The sequence below is a fragment of the Triticum dicoccoides genome, chromosome 4A (assembly GCF_002162155.2).
Source record: "Triticum dicoccoides isolate Atlit2015 ecotype Zavitan chromosome 4A, WEW_v2.0, whole genome shotgun sequence".
Taxonomy (NCBI): domain Eukaryota; kingdom Viridiplantae; phylum Streptophyta; class Magnoliopsida; order Poales; family Poaceae; genus Triticum; species Triticum dicoccoides.
The window spans coordinates 655,323,095-655,348,732 of NC_041386.1; the positions used below are offsets into that span (position 1 = coordinate 655,323,095).

Consider the following 25,638-nt stretch of genomic DNA (forward strand, 5'->3'; position numbering starts at 1 on the left):
ACGGTGCGCCATTACTAACTTTGAAAAAAATAAAATAAAAAAATTTGTAAGTAATGGCGCACCATGGGCGTGGTGCGCCATTACTAGTTTTAACTAGTAATGGCGCACCACACCCACGGTGCGCCATTACTAACTTCGTACTAACTTTGAAAAAAAATAAAAAAAATGTTAGTAGTGGGGCACGGAGTGTGTGGTGCGCCATTACTAGTTAAACTAGTAATGGCGCACTATCCCCTGTTGCGCCATTACTAGTTTTGTAAAAAAAATTGTTACTAATGGCGCACCGTGTATGTGGTGCACCATTAGTATTTGAAGTTTAATGGCGCACCTATATGTGGTGCGTCATTGCTATATACTAATGGCGCACCACACATGTGTTGCGCCATTAGTGTCAATTTCATTTATAGCCGTTTTTCTAGTAGTGGGCTATGGAAATGCCATAATAGGTAGGTATGGTGGCTGTTTTGAGGAAGATATAGGGAGGTTTATGTGTGATAGAGCGTATCGTATGACGGGGTTTGGATGCACCGGCAAAGTTTGCACCAACTCTCAAGGTGAGAAATGGCAATGAATGGTACCGAAGAGGCTAGCAATAGCGGAAAGGTAAAAGTGCGTATAATCCATGGACTCAGCATTAGTCAAAAGAATTCATATACTTATTGCAAAAATTTAAAAGTCATCAAAAACCAAGCACTATCGCGTGCTCCTAGGGGGGTAGATTGGTAGGAAAAGACCATCGCTCGTCCCCGACCGCCACTCATAAGGATGCACAAGCCAGGTACACTTCATGCTTCAAATTTGTTACACAACTTTAACCATACGTGCATGCTACGGGACTTGCTAACTTCAACACAAGCATTCTTTAAATTCATAATCACCCAACTAGCATGACTTTAATATCACTACCTCCCTATCTCAAAACAATCATCAAGTATCAAGTTGATCATAGCATCCAATTCACTTCCTATGATAGTTTTTATTATACCCAACTTGGATGCTCATCATTCTAGGACCAATTCATAACCAAAGCAAATACCATGCTGTTCTAAGAGACTCTCAAAATAATATAAGTGAAGCATGAGAGACTAGCAATTTCTTCATAATTAATCCACCGCCATGCTCTAAAAGATATAAGTGAAGCACTAGAGCAAAAACTATCAAGCTCAAAAGATATAAGTGAAGCACATAGAGTATTCTAATAAATTTCAATCAAAGTGGCTTCTCCCAAAAGGTGTGTTACAGCAAGGAAGATTGTGGTAAACTAACAAGCAAAGACTAATATAATGCACGACGCTCCAAGCAAAACACATATCATGTGGAGAATAAAAATATAGCTCCAAGTAAAGTTACCAATGAACGAAGACGAAAGAGGGGATGCCTTCCGGGGGCATCCCCAAGCTTAGGCTTTTGTCTATCCTTTAATATCTTGGGGTGCCTTGGGCATCCCCAAGCTTAGGCTCTTGCCACCCTTTATTCCATAGTCCATAAAAGCTTTACCCAAAACTTGAAAACTTCACAACACAAAACTCAACAGGAAATCTTATAAGCTCTGTTAGTGAAAGAAAACACAACCACCACATAAGGTACTGTAATGAACTCATTCTTTATTTAAGTTGGTGTTAAACCTACTGTATTCCAAGTTCTCTATGGTTCATACCCTTACATATTAGCCATAGATGCATCAAAATAAGTAAACAACACACAAAAAATAGAATCTGTCAAAAACAGAATAGTCTGTAGCAATCTGTAACTAACGCAAACTTATGAAACTCTAAAACTCCTATCAAAATAGGACGTACTGGACAATTTGTTTATTGATCAGCAGCAAAAAGAATCAATGCAAAATCTCGTTCCTGTGATTTACTGATTTTTTTTCTCGTGAGCGCAAAGTTTCTGTTTTTCAGCAGAATCAAATCAACTCATATCATAGGTTATCCTATAGGTTCTACTTGGCACAAACACTAAATAAAACATGAAAACACATCTAAACAGAAAGTAAAAAACAAAATTTAACGCTAAACAGGAACAAAAACAAAAAACATAAAGAAAATTGGGTTGCCTCCCAACTAGCGCTATCGTTTAACGCCCCTAGCTAGGCATAAAAGCGAAGATAGATCTAAGTGGTGCCATCTTTGATTTTCAGTTTCTTGGCGGAGTCATGCTCAAATCCGGGAGGTTCTTTACGTTTCCCTTCATACTCAGAAATTTTTAGATCTAAGGAATCCAACCGCTTATTGCAAAGGGTAATCAACATATTCATGCGGTGAAGATTTCCGCTAACACTTTTAAGAGGCTCAAGAGATTTTTATAATATTTTTGTTACTTCGCAAATCTTTCCAAACACTTGGGTTTCTTCTTGGGTAGGATGAGCTCCTCCCTTTTGAGGTAGTGTTCCCACTATTCCCTCTATAATTTCATGCGCAATACTAGGATCAATTTCAATAAAGTTTCCCTTGGCAATGCAGTCCAAGAGTTGTCTATGCGTCATGTTTAGCCCAACATAAAAATTGCGAAGAAGAATTCTAAAGTTCACCTCTAAGGTGCACTTGCGATAAGATTCCATCATCCTATACCAAGCATCTTTTAAATTTTTCCTTGCCTTTGCTTGAAGTGAAGAACTTCAAACTCGGGAGACATAGGAGCGGATAAGGAACTAGCCATAACGACAAGGTAAACAATTTAACACACGAGCAAACAGAAAACGGCAAACGGAAAAGAGAGGAGATTGGGAAAGAGAGGGCGAATAAGACAGAAAAGGTGAAGTGGGGGAGAGGAAAACGAGAGGCAAATGGCAAATAATGTAAATGCGAGGGAGATGAGTTTGTGATGGGTACTTGGTATGTCTTGACTTGAGCGAAGACCTCCCCGGCAACGGTGCCAGAAATCCTTCTTCCTACGTCTTGAGCTTGTGTTGGTTTTCCTTGAAGAGGAAAGGGTGATGCAGCACAGTAGCGTAAGTATTTCCCTCAGTTTTTGAGAACCAAGGTATCAATCCAGTAGGAGGCTTCTCAACAAGTCCCACGAACCTACACAAACAAACAAAGAACTCGCAACCAACACGACAAAGGGGTTGTTAATACTTTCACGACCACTTGCGAAAGTGAGATCTGATAGAGATAATATGATAAGATAAATATATTTTTGGTATTTTATAATATAGATGCAGAAAATAAAGATGCAAATAAAGTAGATTGGAAGCAAATATTATAAGAGATAGACCCGGGGGCCATAGGTTTCACTAGTGGCTTCTCTCAAGAGCATAAGTATTACGGTGGGTGAACAAATTACTGTCAAGCAATTGATAGAAAAGCGAATAATTATGACGTTATCTAGGCATGATCATGTATATAGGCATCACGTCCGCAACAAGTAGACCGACTCCTACCTGCATCTACTACTATTACTCCACACATCGACCGCTATCCAGCATGCATCTAGAGTATTAAGTTCATAAGAACAGAGTAACACATTAAGCAAGATGACATGATGTAGAGGGATAAACTCAAGCAACATGATATAAACCCCATCTTTTTATCCTCGATGGCAACAATACAATACGTGTCTTGCAACCCTTTCTGTCACTCGGTAAGAACACCGCAAGATTGAACCCAAAGCTAAGCACTTCTCCCATGGCAAGAAAGATCAATCTAGTAGGCCAAACCAAACCGATAATTCGAAGATACTTGCAAAGATAACTCAATCATATAAAAGAATTCAGAGAAGATTCAATTATTATCCATACATAAATCTGATCATAAACCCACAATTCATCAGATCTTGACAAACACACCGCAAAAAGAGATTACATCGAATAGTTCTCCACAAGAGAGGGGAAGAACATTGTTGTATTGAGATCCAAAAAGAGAGAAGAAGCCGTCTAGCTAATAACTATGGACCCGAAGGTCTGTGGTAAACTACTCACAACTCATCGGAAGGGCTATGGTGTTGATGTAGAAGCCCTCCGTGGTGGATTCCCCCTCCGGCAGAACGCCGGCGACGGCTCCAAGATGGGATCTCGCGGATACAGAAGGTTACGGCGGTGGAAATTATATTGTGGTTGCTCCCTGGATGTTTTCGGGGTACATAGACTTATATGGGAGGAAGAAGTACGTCGGTGGACGCCCAAGGGGCCCACGAGACAGGAGGGCGCGTCCTATAGGGGGGGCGCCCTCCTATCTCATGTAGATTTCGGCTATTTCTTGACATGCACTCCAAGTCCTCTGGATCACGTTCGTTCCAAAAATCACGCTCCCGAAGGTTTCATTCCGTTTGGACTCCGTTTGATATTCCTTTTCTTCGAAATACTGAAATAGGCAAAAAAACAGCAATATGGGTTGGGCCTCCGGTTAGTAGGTTAGTCCCAAAAATGATAATAATGTATAAAATAAAGCCCATAAACATCCAAAACAGGTAATATAATAGCATGGAACAATCAAAAATTATAGATACGTTGGATACGTATCACCGCTCACGGGGCGGGCCTTGACGCTCTGAAGAGTGGCGCAAAACTTGTTGCACTCTTGTTGGATCACTCTACACCGCTTGGAAATGGAGACCCACCCGCGCGTGCTCACAAATTGGTAATGCGGAAACTTCTTGCGCTCATGAAACTCTCGGTGGACATGAATCCAAAAGGTTGAATGCTTTTGCTCGGTGCCCGTCTTCGGGTCTTGTCCAATGTCTCGCCAACACTCGCAAAGAAGCTTGTCCTCGGCCGCCGTGTACGCTTTCGTACGCTTGCTCTTGCGCTTCGGCTTACGACTGGCGGCTTGGTTGGCGAGCTCGTCCTCGAACAAAGGCTCCACGTCGATGTCGCACTCGTCCTCTTCCTCCAGACCGTAGTCGTCCGGGAACTCGTGGTCGAGGGGGAAGCCGTCCAGGTCGATGCCAACCTGATCACGCATGAAGGCCGCCTGGTCGGGATCATAGCCAGCGGCCGGCGTGAACGCCCCACAGCCGTCCTGGCTTTGTGTCTTGTCGGGATCATAGCCAGTGGCGGGCGCACCGCCCTCGAAGATGAGGTTTTGCATGTAGTCCTCGTCAGCGGCGGACGGCATTTCCTCGAACAGGTTGCAGGTGTCCGGGAGCACGCCGGCCGGCATCTGCCGCACGCGTTTCCTCGCGCCGCCGGATGACGAGCCACCGGCCACCGGGCTGGAGTTGAGGTCGATGGGCGTGGGCGCGGGCGTGGAAGGCGCGATCACGCTCACTTTGGGTGAGCACTCCCCGGAGAGGCGGGAGGCCTGTGGATAGACGTGAAAACCGGGGATCGGGTTGAAAACCGACGTGCGGGGCGAGTTGGGCAACACCATCCGAGGAAACACCGACGAGCCGGTGCTGGCCGCGGCGACGGCGACTTGGACGAGGCCGTGCTGGCTAGGGGATAACCCTAGCATGTAGAGCGCCTCCCTCGTTGCCACCGCGACGCGGGCGTTGGTGACCTCCTGCTGCGCGGCGGCGACGATGGTGGCCTGGGCGGCGGCCTCATCCCTCGCGTCCGCGGCGTGCCTCTAGCCCTTCCTCCTGGCCGACTCGCGTGCCCCCTGTTCGGGCATCAGCGCCTTCTTTGGCTTGGTCGTGGCGGTTGTCGGTGTCAAAACCAGTGGATCTCGGGTAGGGGGTCCCGAACTGTGCGTCTAAGGCTAATGGTAACAGGAGGCGGGGGACACAATGTTTACCCAGGTTCGGGCCCTCTCTATGAAGGTAATACCCTACTTCATGCTTGATTGATCTTGATGAATATGAGTATTACAAGAGTTGATCTACCACGAGATCGTAATGGCTAACCCTAGAAGCTAGCCTATGATTATGGTTGTTGTTCTTGTCCTACGGACTAAACCTCTGGTTTATATAGACACTAGAGGGGGCTAGGGTTACACAGAGTCGGTTACAAAGAAAGGAATCTACATATCCGAATCGCCAAGCTTGCCTTCCACGCAAAGGAGAGTCCCATCCGGACACGGGACGAAGTCTTCTATCTTGTATCTTGATAGCCCAACAATCCAGCCCATGTATATAGTCTGGCTGTCTGAGGACCCCTAAATCCAGGATTCCCTCAGTAGCCCCTGAACCAGGCTTCAATGACGATGAGTCCGACGCGTAGATTGTCTTTGGCATTGCAAGGCGGGTTCCTTCACCGAATACTTCAAAGTACCTGACTTAAAGAGTAGTGTCCGGCTTTCCATTTAATGTCACGCTCATCGGCTACTGCACCTTCATGATTTCAGCTTCCACGTGTTGAGCGAATGCGAGAGATCGGGGCATTTTTACACTTGCCATCCTGACCATGTGAGTAAATTGTCTATTTAAAGAGGCGAGCATCTTCGGATCTAATCCACACCATCTGCCTCCAACGAGGAATCCTCAGAGCTTGCCTGCAGAAACCACCCCAACATGGCTAGAGCTCCTAGCTCTTCCTCCCGTCGTCACGGCCCCAAACAAGGATATTGGGAAAAGTGTTTCGTATCCCATGGCCAACTAGTGAAGCTGCAGACCCAGGGATTTCTTCCCCCCGCGGATCTAGTCCCCATTCAAGACGGATTGGCTTCCTTTGACGGTGGGGAGCAGGCGGAGAAGTTCCCCAACCCATCCAGGGGGGAACGAGTATGCTTTGTTCCCTATTTGCTGAGAGGCGTCGGATTTCCAATCCATCTGTTCCTCCGAGGGCTTCTAGAGTACTATGGCCTCCAACTACACAACTTCACATCCGCCTCCATCCTGCATATTGCAGGTTATGTCACTCTTTGTGAGCTATTTCTGGGTTGTGAGGCCCATTTCGAGTTATGGAAGAAGTTGTTTTTCCTCGTCCCTCGTAATCAAGAGGGATCAATATTCCTCCCTGCGTCACATGTAAGTAATCAGGAGACTTGTCCTTCAAGATAATTTCCTCTTTCCACCTTACCCACCGCATTATATTATGCTCTAAAGGCGAGGCAATCGGCACGCCACGCTGCACCTGAGGCGATGCGCAAGAAGGCGGTGCCTACGACGGGCAGACCTCCAAAGAGGAAGGCAAATAGAAATATGGCCGAGCCTTCATTGAGGAGGTATGGTTTTAAATATGCTCCATGGTTGTCATCTTTAAGTATGACACTATCCGTTGTGTCTTATCAGGAAAAATATTCACCGGACTGTGTCGGGGGATCCTACCGGTCATGCCTCTACTAGCCGGATTCCGGACCCTGTCTCGAGGACTGAGGCTAATGCAGAAGTGACACAGGATTGTCCTTCTGCGGAGGATTCGGATAAAGTGTCGGCCACAAACTCCGAAGTGGAAAGCGCCATGAATCATCGGCTCGGCGGGCTGCTCTTCACGACCCTGGTTTTTCAGAAGAGGCTTTCAATGCCTTTAACTCGGGTGATGCATACATCCGAGCTGCTCAAGATGGGCTTTCTCGGGCCACAGACCAGTATTTGAAAGATATTCGGGAAAGGGACGTAGTTTGTACAAGTCTGATAATCATATACCAGTAGCCCACGAGACTTGAAATAGTTAGTAAAACTGATTTAAGGATCATTATACAACTAGGTGCTCGCAGAGAAGAACAGCCTATTGTCACAAGAGCTAAAAAATTGTCAGGCCCAGCTAGCTGCTGCTACCGCCGAACTGGAGAAATCGAAGAAGGCAGTGTCTGGTAATGTTCCCCTCTATCGAGAAAACATAATCATATACCAGTATTATTAATGCAGGGGCACATTTTATGGCAGATTCGTCAGATCATCCGGGGGAGGTACCGGAAGCTGCACAGGCGGGAGGTCCAGGAGCTCAAAGGCAACTGGCCACGGGCAAACATATACTGACACAGGTCAGGATGGAGAAGAACAAACTCCAAGATGCCAACACCGAAATGGCTGTGGAACTAAAAGATGTGCGGGCCCAGCTGGCTGACTCCGTGAAGGAGAATAGGAGGCTGCGAGGCGGCATATTTAGTATGTGTTCGGACTTACCTTTACATAGTTCGGTAAGGAAAGTAACTGACAACAACTATGTCTGTAGGTATATTGACGGGCCGTCCCGAAGAGGAGGTGTCCGGATCATTGAGCGATCTGCTACAAGAGTTGTCGCAAATGCACGAGCGAGCTCGGCAGGCGATGCAAAGTATTGCCAAGGCTTTATGGCCATCCGACTCCCCTCCAGTAAGTATGGTGGGGCTTCTCATCTGCTTAAAGGAGCGTGGCATTGCTTCCGACTATGGAAGATATCGGCCTGCCGGGAAGGTGCACGAGAGGCCCGGGCCATGGTAAAGACACGGTATACCAAGCTCGATCTGAATCATATGGACCGGGTCGGACCTTTAGGGTCAGATGGAAAAGATATTCCTATTAGTTTGGTATATGACCAGGTACAAATAGCCGCCAAGTATTCCCAACAGGATTGTAGGTTAGATAGCCTGTTGGATGGCATAGAAGAAGAAGTTTTTTAGTCTAAGTGACTATGTACTTCAAATGACAAATTATGTCTCTAGCTGAATTATAAATTAAATGTCATGGCAGACCTTTTCGCTTCAACCTCTGGACCCAAGGGTGCGGAGTGCTTCCGAATACCCACTCAGTAATATATACCGGGGTATGCGTGGAAACCAGGCGTAGGGGTCATAGTTGCTTGAACAGACAAGTATGCTGCTAGCTATGTTATATTACATTTTGATCATAATTAACATCTTCCAGAGAGAATAGTTCCATTAAGGGTTCCTTTCCCAGGGTCAACATGCGTTAGCATGCACGTCCGGACTGTGATTGAAAAAATCGCAGCATGCTTAACATCTGGGGGTCCATAGTGTAACGAGTAAAGAACATCTTTAGTTCGCCGACCGAATATTCCCTTAAGAACGCTAACTTTCGGCTTCACCCAGTCTGAGGTACACGTCCGGATAACCCGGCAGTAACAATCATAGAGGTGCTCCCTTTATGCCTAGCCAAACTAACGGGAACGTAGGGCATAAGCACAGGAGCCAGGCAACCCAGCTTGGCCAAAACTTAAGTCATATCGATGCATATAATGGCGAAGAAAAGGTACATACGCGGAAAAGACACATATGTGGTGAGCTTGATGCTCTAATAATAATAATAATAATAATAATAATAATAATAATAATAATAATAATAATAATAATAACAATAATAACAATAATAATAATAAATAAGCTTCTGTAGGAGAAGCCCCCAGGTATACTTAACGTACAAATTTTAGGATGTGTGCGTCGAAGATGCACGGTTTAGCCGCACAAAAAGCTTTAAAGGCTTAAAAAGAAAGAAAAAGGTGAAAAGAGAGGAAAATAAATATGAAAAAAGGGGGAAAGGAGACGAACGAAGAGTCCGGCGCTAGGCATAGAATCTTCGAAGTCTAGCCGCGTTCCATGGGTTCGGCTCTAGGAGATTGTCTGACGCATCACGCAGGCGGTACGCTCCTCCGGTGAGGACTTCGTCGATGATGAAGGGACCCTACCACTTGGGCTTAAGTTTGTCCTTTTTCTTCTCCGGTAAGCGTAGAATGAGTTCACCAACATTGTAAGTCTTGGCCCGTACTTCTCTGCTTTGATATCTGCGAGCCTGTTGTTGATAAAATGCGGAACGGGCTTTTGCGACAGTGTGCTCCTCCTCCAGGGCATGCAAGCTGTCCTGCCGATCCAACTCGGCTTCTCTCTCTTCATACATGCGCACTCGAGGTGAGTCATGAATAATGTCGCAGGGTAACACAGCCTCTGCGCCGTACACCATGAAAAAAGGTGTATATCCGGTAGAACGATTGGGTGTGGTCCGCAGCCCCCAGAGTATGGAGTCGAGCTCCTCCACCCAGTGCTTGTCTGATTCTTTCAAATACCGCACTAGTCTGGGCTTAATGTCGCTCATAATAAGACCATTGGCTCGTTCAACTTGACCGTTGGTTTGTGGGTGATAGATGGAAGGATAGTCGAGCATGATGCCCAGATTAGCGCACCAGGCTTTCACCTCATCGGCTATGAAATTGGATATGTTGTCCGTGATGATGTTGTGCGGAACACCATAACGGTGCACAACACCGGATATAAAGTCTATCACAGGCTCGGCTTCGGACGTTTTAACTGGTTTGGCTTCTATCCACTTGGTGAATTTATCCACCATGACCAACAGGTATTTTTTCTTATGGCTTCCTCCTTTAAGGGGTCCGACCATATCAAGCCCCCACACTGCAAAAGGCCAAATGATGGGGATTTTTTGTAGAGCGGTGGATGGCATATGGCTTTGGTTGGCGAAAAGCTGGCATCCGACGCAATGTTGGACAAGGTCATGTGCGTCTGCTCGGGTCGTCAGCTAGTAGAAACCTGTACGGAAGGCCTTGCTTACAAGGGCCCGAGCCGCGGCGTGGTGACCGCTGAGACCGGTATGAATTTCAGCCAAGATCTGCCGCCATTCTTCCTCGGAGATACATCTTTGAAGTACTCCGGTAGCGCTTTTCTTGTAAAGTTCTCCCTCGTGGACTTTGTAGGCTTTAGAGCACCGCACAATGCAGCGCACCTCATTCTGATCCTTAGGGAGTTCTCTCCTATTATGGTAGGCCAAGAAGGGTTCGGTCCATGGGGCGATGACTGCCATGATGAGATGGGTCGATGGTGTAATTTCGGTGGTTGAGCCCCCGGTGATGCCGGTGTGTTCGGATTCTGGGGTTGTGGTCGGATCCGGATTGATGTTGCCGCTCTCCCCTTGCCACACCACGGATGGCTTGAAAAGCCTTTCCAAAAATATGTTAGGTGGGACGGGGTCGCGTTTGGCACCGATGTGAGCAAGGACATCCGCCGCTTGGTTACTTTCTCGAGCCACATGGTGAAATTCGAGCACCTCGAAAGAACGGTGTTACAGTAAGCCTCCATCTTCGGATCTTTGACATCAAAATCTCCATTTATTTGAGATATTGCGAGGTTTGAATCCCCGCGCACTTTCAGACGTTGTATGCCCATGGAGACGGCCATCCGAAGACCATGCAATAAGGCTTCGTATTCGGCTGCATTGTTGGAGTCCGTGAAAAATATTTGGAGGACATACTGAATCGTATCTCCAGTGGGGGATGTTAGGACAATGCCTGCCCCTAGGCCTGCCAGCATTTTGGAGCCGTCGAAGTGCATGACCCAGTTGGAATATGTGACGTACTCTTTAGGGAGTTCGGCCTCTGTCCATTCAGTGACGAAGTCGGCCAGTACTTGATTTAATGGCCCGTCGCGGTTTGTATGTAATGTCTAATGGGAGGAGCTCAATAGCCCACTTGGCAATCCGGCCTGTGGCGTCGCGGTTGTTTATTATGTCATTGAGTGATACCTCGGAGGCCACCATTATGGAGCATTCTTGAAAGTAGTGTCATAGCTTCCGGGATGCCATGAAGACCGTGTATGCTATTTTTTGGTAATGTGGGTAGCGGAATTTGCATGGTGTGAGGACAGTGGATACGTAGTATACCGGCTTCTGAAGCGGGAATTTGTGTTCGTCCTCCTCTCGTTCGACGACGAGCACCGCACTCACGACTTGGTGCGTGAGATATTTAAAATAACATGGGTTCACCGATGTTTGGCGCAGCCAGGATTGGGTTGCTTGCTAGAAGAGCCTTTATTTCTTCCAATCCGGCTGTTGCGGTGTCCGTCCACTCAAAGTGATCGGTGCGTCGGAGAAGGCAATAGAGTGGCAATACCTTTTCTCCTAGTCTGGAGATAACGCGACTTAAAGCTGCCACACATCCGGATAGTTTTTGGACTTGTTTGAGGTCTGTTGGCGTAGCCAACTGTGACAGAGCTCAGATTTTAGCTAGGTTTGCCTCAATTCCTCTGTTGGAAACGATGAAGCCCAGGAGCTTCCCGGCGGGAACGCCGAAAACACACTTTTCCGGATTGAGCTTGATGTCATATATCCGGAGGTTGTCGAATGTGAGATGCAAATCGTCTATTAATGATTCGACGTGTCTGGTTTTGATGACTATGTCATCCACGTATGCTTCAACTGTCTTGCCGATTTGTTTCTCTAGACATGTTTGAATCATGCATTGATAGGTGGCATTGGCGTTTATGAGCCTGAAAGGCATAGTGTTGAAGCAGAAAGGCCCATAGGGGGTGATAAATGTCGTTGCAGCTTGATCGGACTCCTTCATCTTGATTTGGTGATATCCGGAGTATGCATCGAGGAAACACAGTGAGCCGTGTCCTGCAGTAGCATCGATAATTTGATCGATATGTGGGAGGGGAAAGGGATCCTTGGGGCAAGCCTTGTTGAGGTCTTCGAAATCGACACATAGGCGCCAGGATTTATCCTTATTTGGTACCATCACCAGGTTTGCTAGCCAATCCGGTGTTTTATCTCTGATGAATCCGGCCTCGAGTAACTTGGCTAGCTTCTCTCCCATGGTTTGTTGTTTGGGTTCGAAAAAGCGTCGTAGTGTTTGCTTGACCGGCTTGTATCCCTTCAGTATGTTTAGGCTGTGTTCGGCCAGCCTGCATGGGATCCCTGGCATATCAGAAGGGTGCCAAGCCAATATGTCCCAGTTTTCGCATAGGCACACCCGCAGTGCGGCGTCGACCGCGGGGTCCAGCTGTGCCCCAATGGATGTTGTCTTTGTGGAGTCCGTTGGGTGGACCTGGAATTTGACTATTTCATCTGCTGGTTTAAAGGAGGTAGATTTGGATCGTTTATCGAGTATCACGTTGTCCCTATCCACCGTGGAGCACAATGCAGTTAATTCTTCGGCCGCGAGGGCTTCAGACAATGCCTCGAGGGCTAAGGCGGCGCTTTTGTTTTCGGCGCGGAGTGCTATGTCCAGATCAGTAGCAAGAGTGATGATTCCATTGGGCCCAGGCATCTTGAGCTTCACGTACCCTGTAATGGGGTATGGCTTGGAAGCTTGTAAATGCATCTCGCCCTAACAGGGCATGATATCCACTATAGAAAGGGGCCACTTGAAAAGGTTATCTCTTTGGAACGATAATTCTCTGGCATGCCGAATACCACATCGAGTGTGATTTTTCCAGCACATCGTGCCTCCCAACTGGGAATAGTCCCTCGGAAGGTTGTGCTACTTTGCTCAATGCGGCTCCTGTTTATTTCCATTTTGTTGAGAGTTTCCTCATAAATGAGGTTTAGTATGCTGCCGCCGTCCATGAGCACTTTGGTAAACCGAAAGCCGTCCACAATCAGACTGAGGACCAATGCGGCAGGTGCCCGGATTATTCTGAATTTTGGTTTGTCACTGGCGTTGAAAGTTATGGCCGTGTTGTTCCAGGGGTTTATTGCTGCAACTTGGTAGACTTCAACGAGGCCACGGAGTGCCCTTTTGCGCCTATTGTTTGAGGCGAAAGTCTCGAACACTGTTAGTACTGCAGGGTTGTTGTCTTCCGTGGGATGTTGCTCTGCGGTATTTTTAGTGAGGAGATCCTCGCCGCTCTTGGCCACCTGCCGGAGTATCCAACATGCCCTAAGGCTGTGGGTTGGTGTTGTATCCGGTGTTGTGTGTATTTTGCATGGCCTATCGAGCCATCCCTCCAGAACGGTTCCGCGCCCTGTAATGGGTTTAGATTTTTTTTGTTATTGAATTGGGCGACCTATGAGGGTGCACCCTTTTTGTCCAGACGAGGAGTTTAGTGAAAACCGGTGGCTTCCAAGGGGCTACTTGAGTTTTCCAGGTGCTTTCCATTGCGCAGTACTTCTGTACTATGGTTGCCAAGTCAGCGAAGTGTGATACGTGACGGTGGTTTATGGCATTCAGGATTCCCTCGTCCGTGCAATTTTTGCAGAATAATGAGATTGCGTCTTCATCGCGGCAGTCTTTGATCTTGTCCTTGACAAGGAAGAATCTGGCCCAAAAGTGATGGACCGTCTCTTGGGACTGCTGTCTGATGTGGGTAAGATCTCTTGTATCTAGGTGGGTGGGCGGATTTAAGTCCGAACCCTGGCCCAATCTGGGATCCGGAGCTTGAGGAATTTCCAAGCTTAACAGTTCGGGCTCCGAGATATCGACCAATTTTTCCGGCCCACGGTCCGACTCTAGGTTCAGAATATGGGGCACGTCTTCCCGCAGGCAGGTATCCGGCTCAGTAAGCTCAGAAATCCGGACATAGTTCATCCTCATTATAGTGGAAGAGTTGTCGCATTGCTCCTCTACTACCGCTATCTAATGGGTGATCGGCGTAGATTCAATTTCTCTCTGATCGGGTTTATGCCCAATCCGATCGTAGACCGTAGCGACTCTCAAGGCGGCGATGCGATCCAGGAGTTCATTTAAGGACGACAACTCTGTCGGATCCATCTGTTCGGAGTATTCTGAGCTGACGCGGAGGCGATTTTCAATGACCCGAGAAGTCATTGTCGGCCCGACGGCCGAACGGGCGGTCATGGTGAAGCCGCCCAGCCGGAGGGTTGGCCTGATACCAGGGATCCTCCGGAGGTGATGTTGTCCTTGATAACAAGGTGAGCCATCAATCCTATTGTCGGTGTCAAAACCGGCGGATCTCGGGTAGGGGGTCCCGAACTGTGCGTCTGGGCGGATGGTAACAGGAGACGAGGGACACGATGTTTTTACCCAGGTTCGGGCCCTCCTGATGAAGGTAAAACCCTACGTCCTGCTTGATTAATATTGATGATGTGGGTTACAAGAGTAGATCTACCACGAGATCAAGGAGGCTAGACCCTAGAAGCTAGCCTATGGTATGATTGTTGTTCGTCCTATGGACTAAAGCCATCCGGTTTATATAGACACAGGAGAGGGCTAGGGTTACACAGAGTCGGTTACATTGGTAGGAGATCTACTTATCCGTATCGCCAAGCTTGCCCTCCACGCCAAGGAAAGTCCCATCCGGACACGGGACGAAGTCTTCAATCTTGTATCTTCATAGTCTTGGAGTCCGGCCGATGATGATAGTTCGGCTATCCGGACACCCCCTAGTCCGGGACTCCCTCAGTAGCCCCCGAACCAGGCTTCAATAACGACGAATCCGGCGCGTATGTTGTCTTCGGCGTTTGCAAGGCGGGTTCTTCTTCATGCTCCATGTGTTTGCCGGATAGTGTCCGGTTGCTTCATAAATGTTGCGCTCCTTGGCTTCCGTGTCCAATAATGGTCTTCTTCCACGCGTCGCACGAATGCGAAAAGCCAGGGTATTTTTATGTTTTACCCCCTAGCTGCGCAAATAAGCTGCCTATAAGAGAGGCGAGGATCCAGATCCAAATCACATCATCCTCCTTCCGCAAGCACTCATCGAGGCGCATCTGACAACGAACCCATTCCAACATGGACAGTCGACGCGGCTCCTCTTCTCGCGCTCCCAGCCCTAAGCCAGGAGATTGGAGGAAATGCTCAGTCCCGCACAGCGAGTTAGTGACGCTCCAAGCAGAGGGGTATCTTCCCCCGGCCTTCATGGTTCCGGTTCGAGCCGGACTGGCCACCTACAAAGGTGGGAAACAGGCGGAGAGCGCCCCCAATCCCTCCAAAGGAGAGCGGGTGTGCTTCGTCTCCTACTTAATAAGGGGACTCAGATTTCCTATACATCCGTTTCTCCGGGGGCTCCTGGAGTTCTACGGACTCCAGCTTCATCACCTTACACCTGCCTCCATTTTGCACATCGCGGGCTTCGTAGCTCTGTGTGAGCTGTTCTTGGGCATTGAGCCCCATTTTGCGCTGTGGAAGAGGCTGTTTTGCCTCGTACCCCGCTTTCACGGGGGGTCGATATATCAAGTGGGCGGAGCCGAAATATGGCGCATCGCCGGGACCGGATACCTGTCCGGGACCCCAAAGAAGACGTCCGAAGATTGGCCTTCGGAGTGGTTTTGTATGGAGGACGCTCCGCTGCCGGATCCAGTCCGGATCGGCCTTCCGGAGTTCAGCAACGCTCCCCTGAAGAAACGCCTAAGTTGGCGCCCACGGAGCCCTCGACGAGAAGATGATAGTAGCGTCCATTACTTGATGGGCCGGATACGGCTGCTAGCCCATTCCGGATTAACCATGAATGGAGTCATGGCCACATGCATTATGCGTGGGGTGCAGCCGCTCCAATATAGGGGCCACCCCATGTGGGACTTCAACGGAGACGACGACGCCACCCGTCACGGCCGCAAGGGACCTGGCTCGACCGACGATCTGGTGAAGATCCTGTCCGGCTTGTATAAGGGGGAGAAGGAGGACTTCCTCCGCACGAATCCTCTGAACGGATTTTCCATGAACAACCCTCGGAGCTGGGTAAGCGGTCGCATGCATATCTGAACCGTGCCTTTAAAGGCAATTGTCTTATTGTATGATTTTGACACACGAACTGCGTCGGGATGTGGAGGGCATAAAAAGCCCAGCCCCACAACCCAAGGACCCAGAAAGGTCCCTTGATCCGGCCTCCGAAGAGGATCCGGACTTAGCGGTGGAACTGATCGACGGGGTGTACCACCAGCTCAGCATAGATAATGCTTTAGTCGCCATCATGGCTGACTACCCCGGTTTGTGTCCGGCTTCCCCGGTGAGTACGACCGAAGTCCTGGCGCCGTTACTTCTTTAATGCTTAGTTCTGACCACCGTGCACCAATGGTGTTCGACAGGAAGCGCCTTTACGGCAGGAAGTCGAGCCCGCGGCGACCGGCCAACAAGGGTCAGTCCGGCCCAGCAGGCGGAAGAGGAGTGCGACGCGAACTGAAACGTCGCTGCAACGGTATGGAGCACCGCTATTTTTTAAGGGAAGGATTCCCAGGAGGTATATTAATGCTCATAACTTTTCCAGAAAGAGCGCTCGCCGGACAGTGTCCACAGAGGTTGCCAATCAAGCCTCCGCCAGCCATGCTCCAATGCATGGCCCGGAAGGGGAGGCGAATACAAGGCATGAGTCGGACGCTCCTCCGACGGAGGATGCCAACAGGCTGTCCGCCACCCGGTCTGAGGTGGAGAACGCCATGAATCACAGGCGTCGCCGGACAGTTCTTCGTGACGCGTGTTTCTCCCCGGAGGCGTTAAATGCCTTTGATGCGGGAAACGCGCACCTCGGTGCCGCTCAAGATGGGTTAACCAGAGCCACGGAGCAGTATGTGAAAGACATACGCGTAAGTAATTTTAATAGTTATATATGCCAGTAGCCCCCGAGACTTAAAATGGTTAGAACAACTGATTTAAGGATCAATTTTTATGCAGGATCTTATGGAGAAGAATACCCATCTGTCCCAGGAGCTCCAAGAGTGCAAGGCCCAACTTGAGGCCGCACTGGCCGCCACAGGGGGAGCCACAGAGACCCCCGCTGGTAAGACGTACTTTGAAAAGATAATTAATTAACAAAGTGCGGCATGAATCTGACAATAATATTGCAGAGGGCGCCGGACTAGATCCGGACAAGCAACAGCTACTGCGCCAGCTAAAGGCTGGCGAGAGGGTGCTTATGAAGGTGCAACAGGAGAGAAACAAGCTCCAAGATGCCCACACCCAGCTAGTAGAAGAGCTGAAAGGTGTTCGGGCCCAGCTGTCTGGCTCCTTGAAGGAGAATCAGCGACTTCGTCGTGGCATTTATAGTAAGTGCTTGAGCAAATTCCTTTGAAAAAGAAGAATTCGGCGAGGAAGTCGTTTGACAGAAATATGTCTTTACGTGTGCTCACAGGTCGCCCTGCGGAGGAAATGCCTGGGTCAGGTGACCAACTTCCCGAGCTGGCGCAATTGTTCGAACGTGTTCGGCAGGCGATGAGTGGTGTCGTTCAGGCTTTATGGCCATCCGTCTCCCTACCCGAGGGCCTTGGTGAGCTTGCTGAGAAGCTCCAGGGAGCACGGCGACGCCTCCGTTTGTGGAAGATATCGGCATGCCGTCAGGGCGCCAGGGAGGCCTGGGCCATGGTGAAGACGCGCTACCCGAAGGCTGACCCAAACCACATGGCCGAGGTCGGACCTGCGGGGCCTGATGGGAAGGAGATCCCTGTGAGCTTGATGTATGGCCAAATAGAACTGGCCGCGAAATATTCCCAACAGGACTGTAAATTAGACAGCCTGTTAGATGGGATTGAGGAGGAGTACAATCAGTCGGTTTGATGATGTAATTTGAAATGACATGTAAGATGCCTTCTAGCCGGATTGTAGATCTTTGTCTTTGCAAACCGTTTCGCTTCAACCTCGGGACCCAACAGTCCGAAGTGTGTCCGAATACCCCTACGGTTATAAAAGAACCGGGGCATGCATGGAGACAAGGCGTCAGGGTCATAATTGCTTTATTAGACAAGTGCCCAACTAGTTATGTTATATTACATGGTTAGTAAGAAACATCTTCCAGGGAGAATAGTTCCGTTAAGGGTTCCTTTCCCTAGGAGGCATGCCCTAAGGTGCAATGCCGGACTGCGAAAATAGCAGAAAAAGCATCTGGGGGCTTATAAATAAGTAAGTAATAAATCATATTTCAAGTCACACTACAAGGATTCCGGTCTATTGCAACAAAATTTATTGCCACAATTGTGTTTCGTTGCAATAGAACACAATATTACCACAAATTCCTGGGTTGTGGTGATAGGAACAACGTACTGCCACAACAAAGTTTTATCGTGATAAATACTCATTTTGTTGCAATAGAGGCTATGTATTGCAACAAACTATAGTGTCATTGCAATAACCTAGCGATATTGCGACAAACAAATTTCATTGCGTGAGTCGGTTAGTTTGTTGCAATAGAGACTAGGTATTTCAACAGAATAACTATTCGTGGTAATATTTGGAAAGATATTGCAACATCCGTATGATGTTGCATTAGTTATAAATATTGTTGCAAAAATTGGCTAAATATTGCAACAAAATATGTATTGGTCACAATGGTATATATTTATCGCCTCAATTTCGTTGCGTTGCAATAACTATTGTTTATTGCGACAAATTGCGTATCCATGGTAATATGTAGAGCATATTGCAAAAATCCCCTATTGTTATGAAAAAGAACAAGATATTGGCAACGATATTCATATAGTTAACGACGGACCTTCACTGGGGCCTTCTGGCATGTGGCCCACTAGCAAAATTGCATTCTTTTTAGTAGCCCTAATCCTATCATGGCCTGCAGCCCATCAGTCCATGATTGGTTGCCATCTGACCACAATAAATAGCTAGAGATAACGACCTACTCTGTAAAAAAATAGAGAACGACCTAGATGAACGGGACAACTTCTTCTCATCTCCATGCGGCTTCAGTAGCAGATCACTAGGTTCCTAGTCCTCTGCCACTTTTGGTTGGCCTCCATCCTCACCCAATCCCCATCCCCGAGTTAATTTCATCGAGATACAACACTTGAGACAGTTGTAACGAATTAGTATCACTATTCAAAATTTTGCATATCAGTACCATATTTAGGTCAAGCTGTTACAAAATGATCTAAACCGCGTGGTTTAGTTACATATAAGTACCACGATTGGTGTAGTGCAAGCGGATTGGTACCACATATAAACACGTATTGACGGAAACTGACCAGCAGGATCCCCTGTCAAGGGCTGATGTGGCATGTTCTTTTGCTTGGCTTACATTTACTGATGTGGCATGTTCTTTTACTTGGTTTACATTTAATGACACAAATGGCCTCATTTGCAGGGAAAACTAAAAATCCGGCACCAAAAATTAAAAGACACGCTCGCCCGCCAGGATTCGAAACTTGGACGCGCAGAATGCGGTAGAAGCTCGCTGACCACTACTCCACACAATTGCATGTGATAAAGTTGAGGCTTTCTTGTTTTTATGCTCTAACTTATACCCTGTTTCTTTTATGGACGACTGTTTCGTTTTTAATATGTTTTTGAGTTTCTTTTATCTTTTTAGACACACAAAAATGGCGCCTAAGTGATTCGAACACAGGAGCTCGCGCATATTTCTAACTCATATTTGTATATATAAAAGTTGAGGCACACATATTTCTATCTCATATAAGTACTCTCTCCAGGACAGTAATTTTGGTTTTTCTTCAAACTGAAGATTAATCTACATTCTGGAACAAAAAATACGTGATTCACAGAGCTATCATACCCGCGACCTAAAGCGTGTTGGGCCACCTGTATGAAGTAGTATATTTACCTGCAGATATCTTTGTTGCCATGTACAGTAAGTAATATATTTATCTGCTTCTACTAAAAAATTGGAAATTTTGATGCATATTTATTTTCTGGCAAATTTTAAAAATGTTGAGAACGCTTTTGGAAAATGTTGAACATGTATTTGTTTTTAAATGTTCATCATGCATTCAGAAAATTGACAATGTGTATTCCAAATAAGGTTAAACGTGTATTAAAAAATTATTGTGTAAAATCATTCTTATATTTCTTTTATCTTTTTTCAGATCTTGGGTATTCTTCGGGTTTTCCATTTTTTTTTATGCACACTTCTTTTTTATACTATATGTTTTGTAATAAACGGTATATGTTTTTTTCAATATTGTCGACATATTTTTAATTTATACTGAACTTTTTATTATGTCACATTTTTTGAAAATACACACCAAAAATTATTTTATAAATACACACTGAAGACTATTGTATAATATATGAACAAATTTGTTATATATACATTGAACATTTTCTAATAAAGTTTTAGGATCAATCTCAAAAGACAACCAAGCAGTTACAATTTAACGTGGCAATTTTAATCTGCTTGCTTCTCAAAAGACAACAGCACGTCAATACTAAAGAAACACAAGACGAAGCAACTAAATCAGACAAAAACCAAACTAACAAGTCGCGTACTCGCGCCAATAACATTTGTAGCAAGTCTGTAAGGATTACCCTACACCAAATAGCGCACTTGTGACAATGACAGAGAGGCAGTTAGCAGGCTAAGTGGCTAACACAAACAACTACGGGGGGATCTGATGGTGCAGAGCTTAGCACGAAAGAAAAGGGTTTTCGTCTTTACGAAGTAACCTTGACGGCCGCCGGTGAGCTTTACGTGGACGCCCTTGTCAACGAACTTGGTCAGGTCAAGCGCGGTCTCCTTGCGCTGGCAGGGGCGGCTGGGCACGCCGACGCCGGCGCTGCTTCGCGGTGGTGCCGTACTGCCGAAGGCGTTGCAGTCGGCAGCCCGGCAGGGACTGACGGGAGGGGCCGGCGAGGCGGCGAAAATGACTGGGCGAGGCACTGAGGCAGGTGCTGGCGGCGGATCGAACGCGTAGAGCAGAGGGGATCAGGGCAATCAGCTGGCGTCGAGAGGCACCGGCGAGCAGTCTAGGCAGTAGGCTGTTCCTGGGCTTTTTTTCTCGGGCCATCCTCCTAGTAAATAACCCAGCCTATAGCTCCACCCCGCGCGCCCTGTTGCACCGGCCCTATGTTTTTTGTTCGTTTTTACTTTTCCTTTATATTTTCTGTTTTTGTTTTATTCTATGTTAAAATAATTTGCGTTTGCAAAAAGATTCTAAATTTTCAAAAAAATGAATTTTCAAAAAACGTTCTTGAATTAAAAAACTGTTCATGATTTCAAAAGAATAAACATTTTTTCAATTTAATTGAACATTGTTATTTTGAAGAACATTTTTTTATGAGCATTTTTAATAATGATGAATAATTTTTGTATTTGATGAACACGTTTGAGTTCGAGTAACCTTTTATGAACTTGATGAACAAAATTTGTTCAATATTTCCTTTTTGAAAAAATGGATGAACAAATTTAAATTCAATGAACAATTTTTTAAAACTATGAACAAAATTCGTATTTTATGAACATATTTTTAGTTCAATGGCCAAATTTAGAATTTTGAAGAACATTTTTGAAATAGGTGAACAAAAAATTGAATTCAATGAAGATTTCTTGAATCGTTAAACTTTGTTTTACGTGGAAAATGGGCCGCCCAGTACGACAGCCCAACGCACGAGGGGGGGGGTGCATGCCAGGTCGCTTGCGGGCGACCTGTGCGCCATATGGGATCCCCCAATCGAGAGGCAGAGGAGCAGACCTAACGATTGGGCGAGATTGCAATGGAAGGCGGCAGACGCGTGGTCGAACTGGAAAGAAGGTGAAGAGAAGTAGGGCTATCTTTGCTGATGGGCTAATGTAGAGCGCTACTATATTCAACCTAGTATTCAGAGCCCAGGCGACAGAGTTCCGGGTCAATAGAGTTTTGACCATTTTCCAAATTATTTGCAGAACTGAAAGTGAAATTCCAACGTTACGAGAGACTTGCCTGTTCAAACTTGGCAGATTGGAGTTTCGGAGTTCAAACATTGAATCTACAAACAAGGATATCAGAAAGTGTATTCTCTATCAGGACCTTCTGATGAGTGCACAACTTCAATTCAGACATGGTTTATGTAGACAAACTAGACATACATGCCCTCTTTCTCAAAAACGGATCTCCGATTGGATTATATTGGGTCGGCATCGTCCTCGCACTAGAAGCCCCGATGAGTTGGTACCTTGGGAGCTCCGGTTACAATTAGCTAGGGTTCTCTAGTTGTAAAATACCGAATATATGTAGTGTCATTTGATTTTATTCCCCCGATATGTGTGGAAACCACAAGACCTCCGATGGAGATGATCTATATATGTTCTTGGTATTGGAATTTCCATGCAAGGTTCTAGTATGCCGACATCTACACTTTCTCCCATGTGATTCTAGTATCAATCTTTCCCTGTGAGATTCTAGTTCGGCGTGGTCGTCGGATCTTCCTTGGATTGGATTATATTGGATTGAGTTTGCATTGTAAGCCCTGGTGAGTTGGTAGCCTGGGATCGCCTGTTACGGTTAGCTAGGGTTTGGTAGTTGGAAAATGCCGAATATATGTGGTGGCATTTGATTTTTGGTTGTATGATTAACATGATGATTCCCTATATATGTGTATAAACTACTTGTTGATCTGGGACAGAGACGATGATGAGGAGATAGATGAGTTCTGGCTCTATCCCCCTCAATACGTGTGGAAACCACAAGACTTCGATGGAGATGATTTATATATGTTCTTGGTGTAGGTATTTCCATGCGTAGCTGGGTCTTCTTCGGATTCGATTCTATTGGATCTGCGGATCGACCGGTAAGAAGAAAGCAGTCGATCCATTGGGGGTTTATTGCATGTGTGTGCACGCGCATTTTCCATCACGTCCTTCGTGTTCTTTGCCATCTCCCGTCCTACCACCCCATCACAAGATCGAACTGTTAGATCGGGACCGGCATAGATCGACCATCTCATCACCCCATATCTACTCATGTTCAAGGCAAGAGTAAAGCGAGCGTGACATACGATTTCTACCAATGAGTGCAGCACACACCATCTCCATTACCCTCGCCGTCTCGGCTGTTGTTCCTGTGTCGACTACATACTCTCCCCGCCAGCACACCATCATGTACGATTCGCAACGACGCGAACATCTATCTCGGCCAGTCAGCGAAAAAAAATTACAAACAAATTTTAGTAATATTATTTTCAGCAGCAGATATATTCCATATTGATTTGATTTTTTTTCCAATTTATTTCATTATTCTAAATGTTTCCTTAAAACACTACTTTCCAAACAAATAATTAAACGTGTACTCTGCTTTAGGGAAGTAATTTTTAACCTTCCCGCTAAAGCCTTCAGTCTCCCTCCATTTTTTTAATTTTCCACCAAATAATTTGGTCGTCTCTACCGCCACAATTCTTAACCTCCCCGTTAAACACCCCTCACAGATTTTCCTGATTATTTCTCTTCACCAAATCGTAGATCGGATCTGAGCTCTCTCGTCCTGGTTCCTCCGTCCTCACGGCGTCATGACGGCGTCGACACTGCAGACCACACCGGAGTCCATCGAACATACACTGCCTCAGGTTATTCCTTTCTCCCAAATCTCCTCCGTGCAGCGCAGCGCCTAGAGTCGGGCGAAGGCTGCGTCCTCGGCGGCACTAGGAGAGGCCGGGGATGAAGCCGCCGAGGCCCTCGTGGTTGGTGAGCATGGCCCAGACGACGTCGAGCGGAGCGCCGACCCGCACCCGCGCGCGCACCAGCCGCCGGTTCTTCTTCGGTTCTTCCCCGACAGTTTCCGCACCTCCATCTCGAACGCGCACTGCTCGTCCTGGCCCTCTTCCACCTCCCTGCCCCCCGCGGTCATTAGATCCTTCCGTTCGTAGGTGTCCATTGTCCTCGCCGGCGACATCGGGGGCGCTCTCGAAGGAGGACGAGGAGGAGGCCGGGAGGGGGTTCCGTTGGGAAGGGGCGGGGCGAGAGACGAAGCGGATGCGCGCGGGGCTGCAGAAATTGGTGTTGGTGGCGACGGTCAGGAGGAGGCGGAGGCGGAGGCGGAGGCGGTGGGGGTGGGGGCGGTCATGGGGAGACGAGGGGGAGGGGCAGCGGAGGCGGTGGGTGGTATGGCCATAGCAGCGCCCCCTTTCCATCGTAGAACAACCACGCGGACGGCCGCCGTGCAACACTCCTCACCCTCGCCTCTGGCATAGCCGCCGGGATGCAATTGCCTGCCTGGCCTTCCTACTACAACAACTCCCAAGATGCAACCGCCGTGCAGCACTCCTCACTGTCAATGCCGTCCACGGCGACCATAGCCACTCCCTCACGCATTGAAGAGGATGTTCCTCCGTCGCTTCCCTTGCCATCGAAGTTATCGTTTCGTCGCCGTCCATTTCCGCATGGTCTGCATCCTCACAGCTCCCTTTCCTCTCCTGCAAGAACCTAAGATCTGAAGATGTCACTGCAACTACAAGTGAAAGGATCCAAGATCCTCACCAACATACTTGCTTGATGCTTTACAATTACTGCTACGCTTGTAGATATATAGATATACTTGGCTTGAAGTTGAATTTCTACTAGTGTTGTTGGCTTGTTGCTGTACTCTTCCATGGGTATTGTCCAATAGTAATATTCCATGGGTAATGTTCAATAGCATTCATGGAACAGGAAAGAATGCTATTTATAAAATTAACTGACCAGGATACTGAAGATGTCTTGCTTGTGCTGCACATACACTGGTAGTTTGTTTCTTTCTGTAACTGAAACGTTGAGTTTACTGAATCTTGTGTCTTTCTGTAACTGAAACGTTGCGTTTACTGAATCTTGTTTCTTTCTGTACACTGGCTAGTGATCCTCGGCTGTACATGTACTGCAGTAGTTTGTGTCTTTCTATGACTGAGAGAAGTAGACAAACATCATCGGCTGCACTAAATAGTGTTATTTCGTACGAATGTATTGATGTTTCCCTGTCAAGTTGGCCTATGTGGGTGTATGCCATGGCCAGGGACTGGTGTCAACTGACACAAGTCATATCTTGCAATTTCTTCATAAATTTGTGTTAATTACTGTCCATATACGTATGCTGACCCCTTTGCAATGAAGGCTGACACTATAGTAGTTTTTGTCTAGCTTCGTCCCTGGCCATGGCGGCTGCGACCACGACCACAACTCCTGTATTTTTGTATTTTGGAGTGTCCCACGTTTTGTGTAAATAGTCCCAAGTTTTCTTTTTGACTATGTAAAATATTACCAAGTTAATATCGGAACCACTGTCCTATACTGAACCATACTGCCACATTCAGCGTATTTGACCTTGGTAGTTTGCTTACCACATTCAGGCTACATTTGATTTCATTTAATCTCTAAAGCCTAGCTTATTTTTGCTTACAACAGCTTCAGTATAGACTTGAATAGATATTTTTCTGGTCACTTTTTTATGCCTGCTTTAAGTACCCCATTTCTTCTGAAATTGACTGAAATTATGATATTACTTATAGAAGGGCACGGTGAT

At 47.0% G+C, this 25,638-nt stretch overlaps 1 protein-coding gene across 1 annotated transcript in view; it reads right to left on the minus strand.

Moving 5' to 3' along the window:
* The window catches only part of LOC119283983, a 29,057-nt gene extending 23,745 nt beyond the window's left edge, over positions 1 to 5,312 (minus strand). The window contains exon 1 of the mRNA XM_037563308.1: positions 4,693 to 5,312. Coding sequence (XP_037419205.1) covers positions 4,693 to 5,312 — 620 coding nt within the window. The remainder of the gene's footprint in view (positions 1 to 4,692) is intronic.
* Positions 5,313 to 25,638: the final 20,326 nt, after the last annotated feature.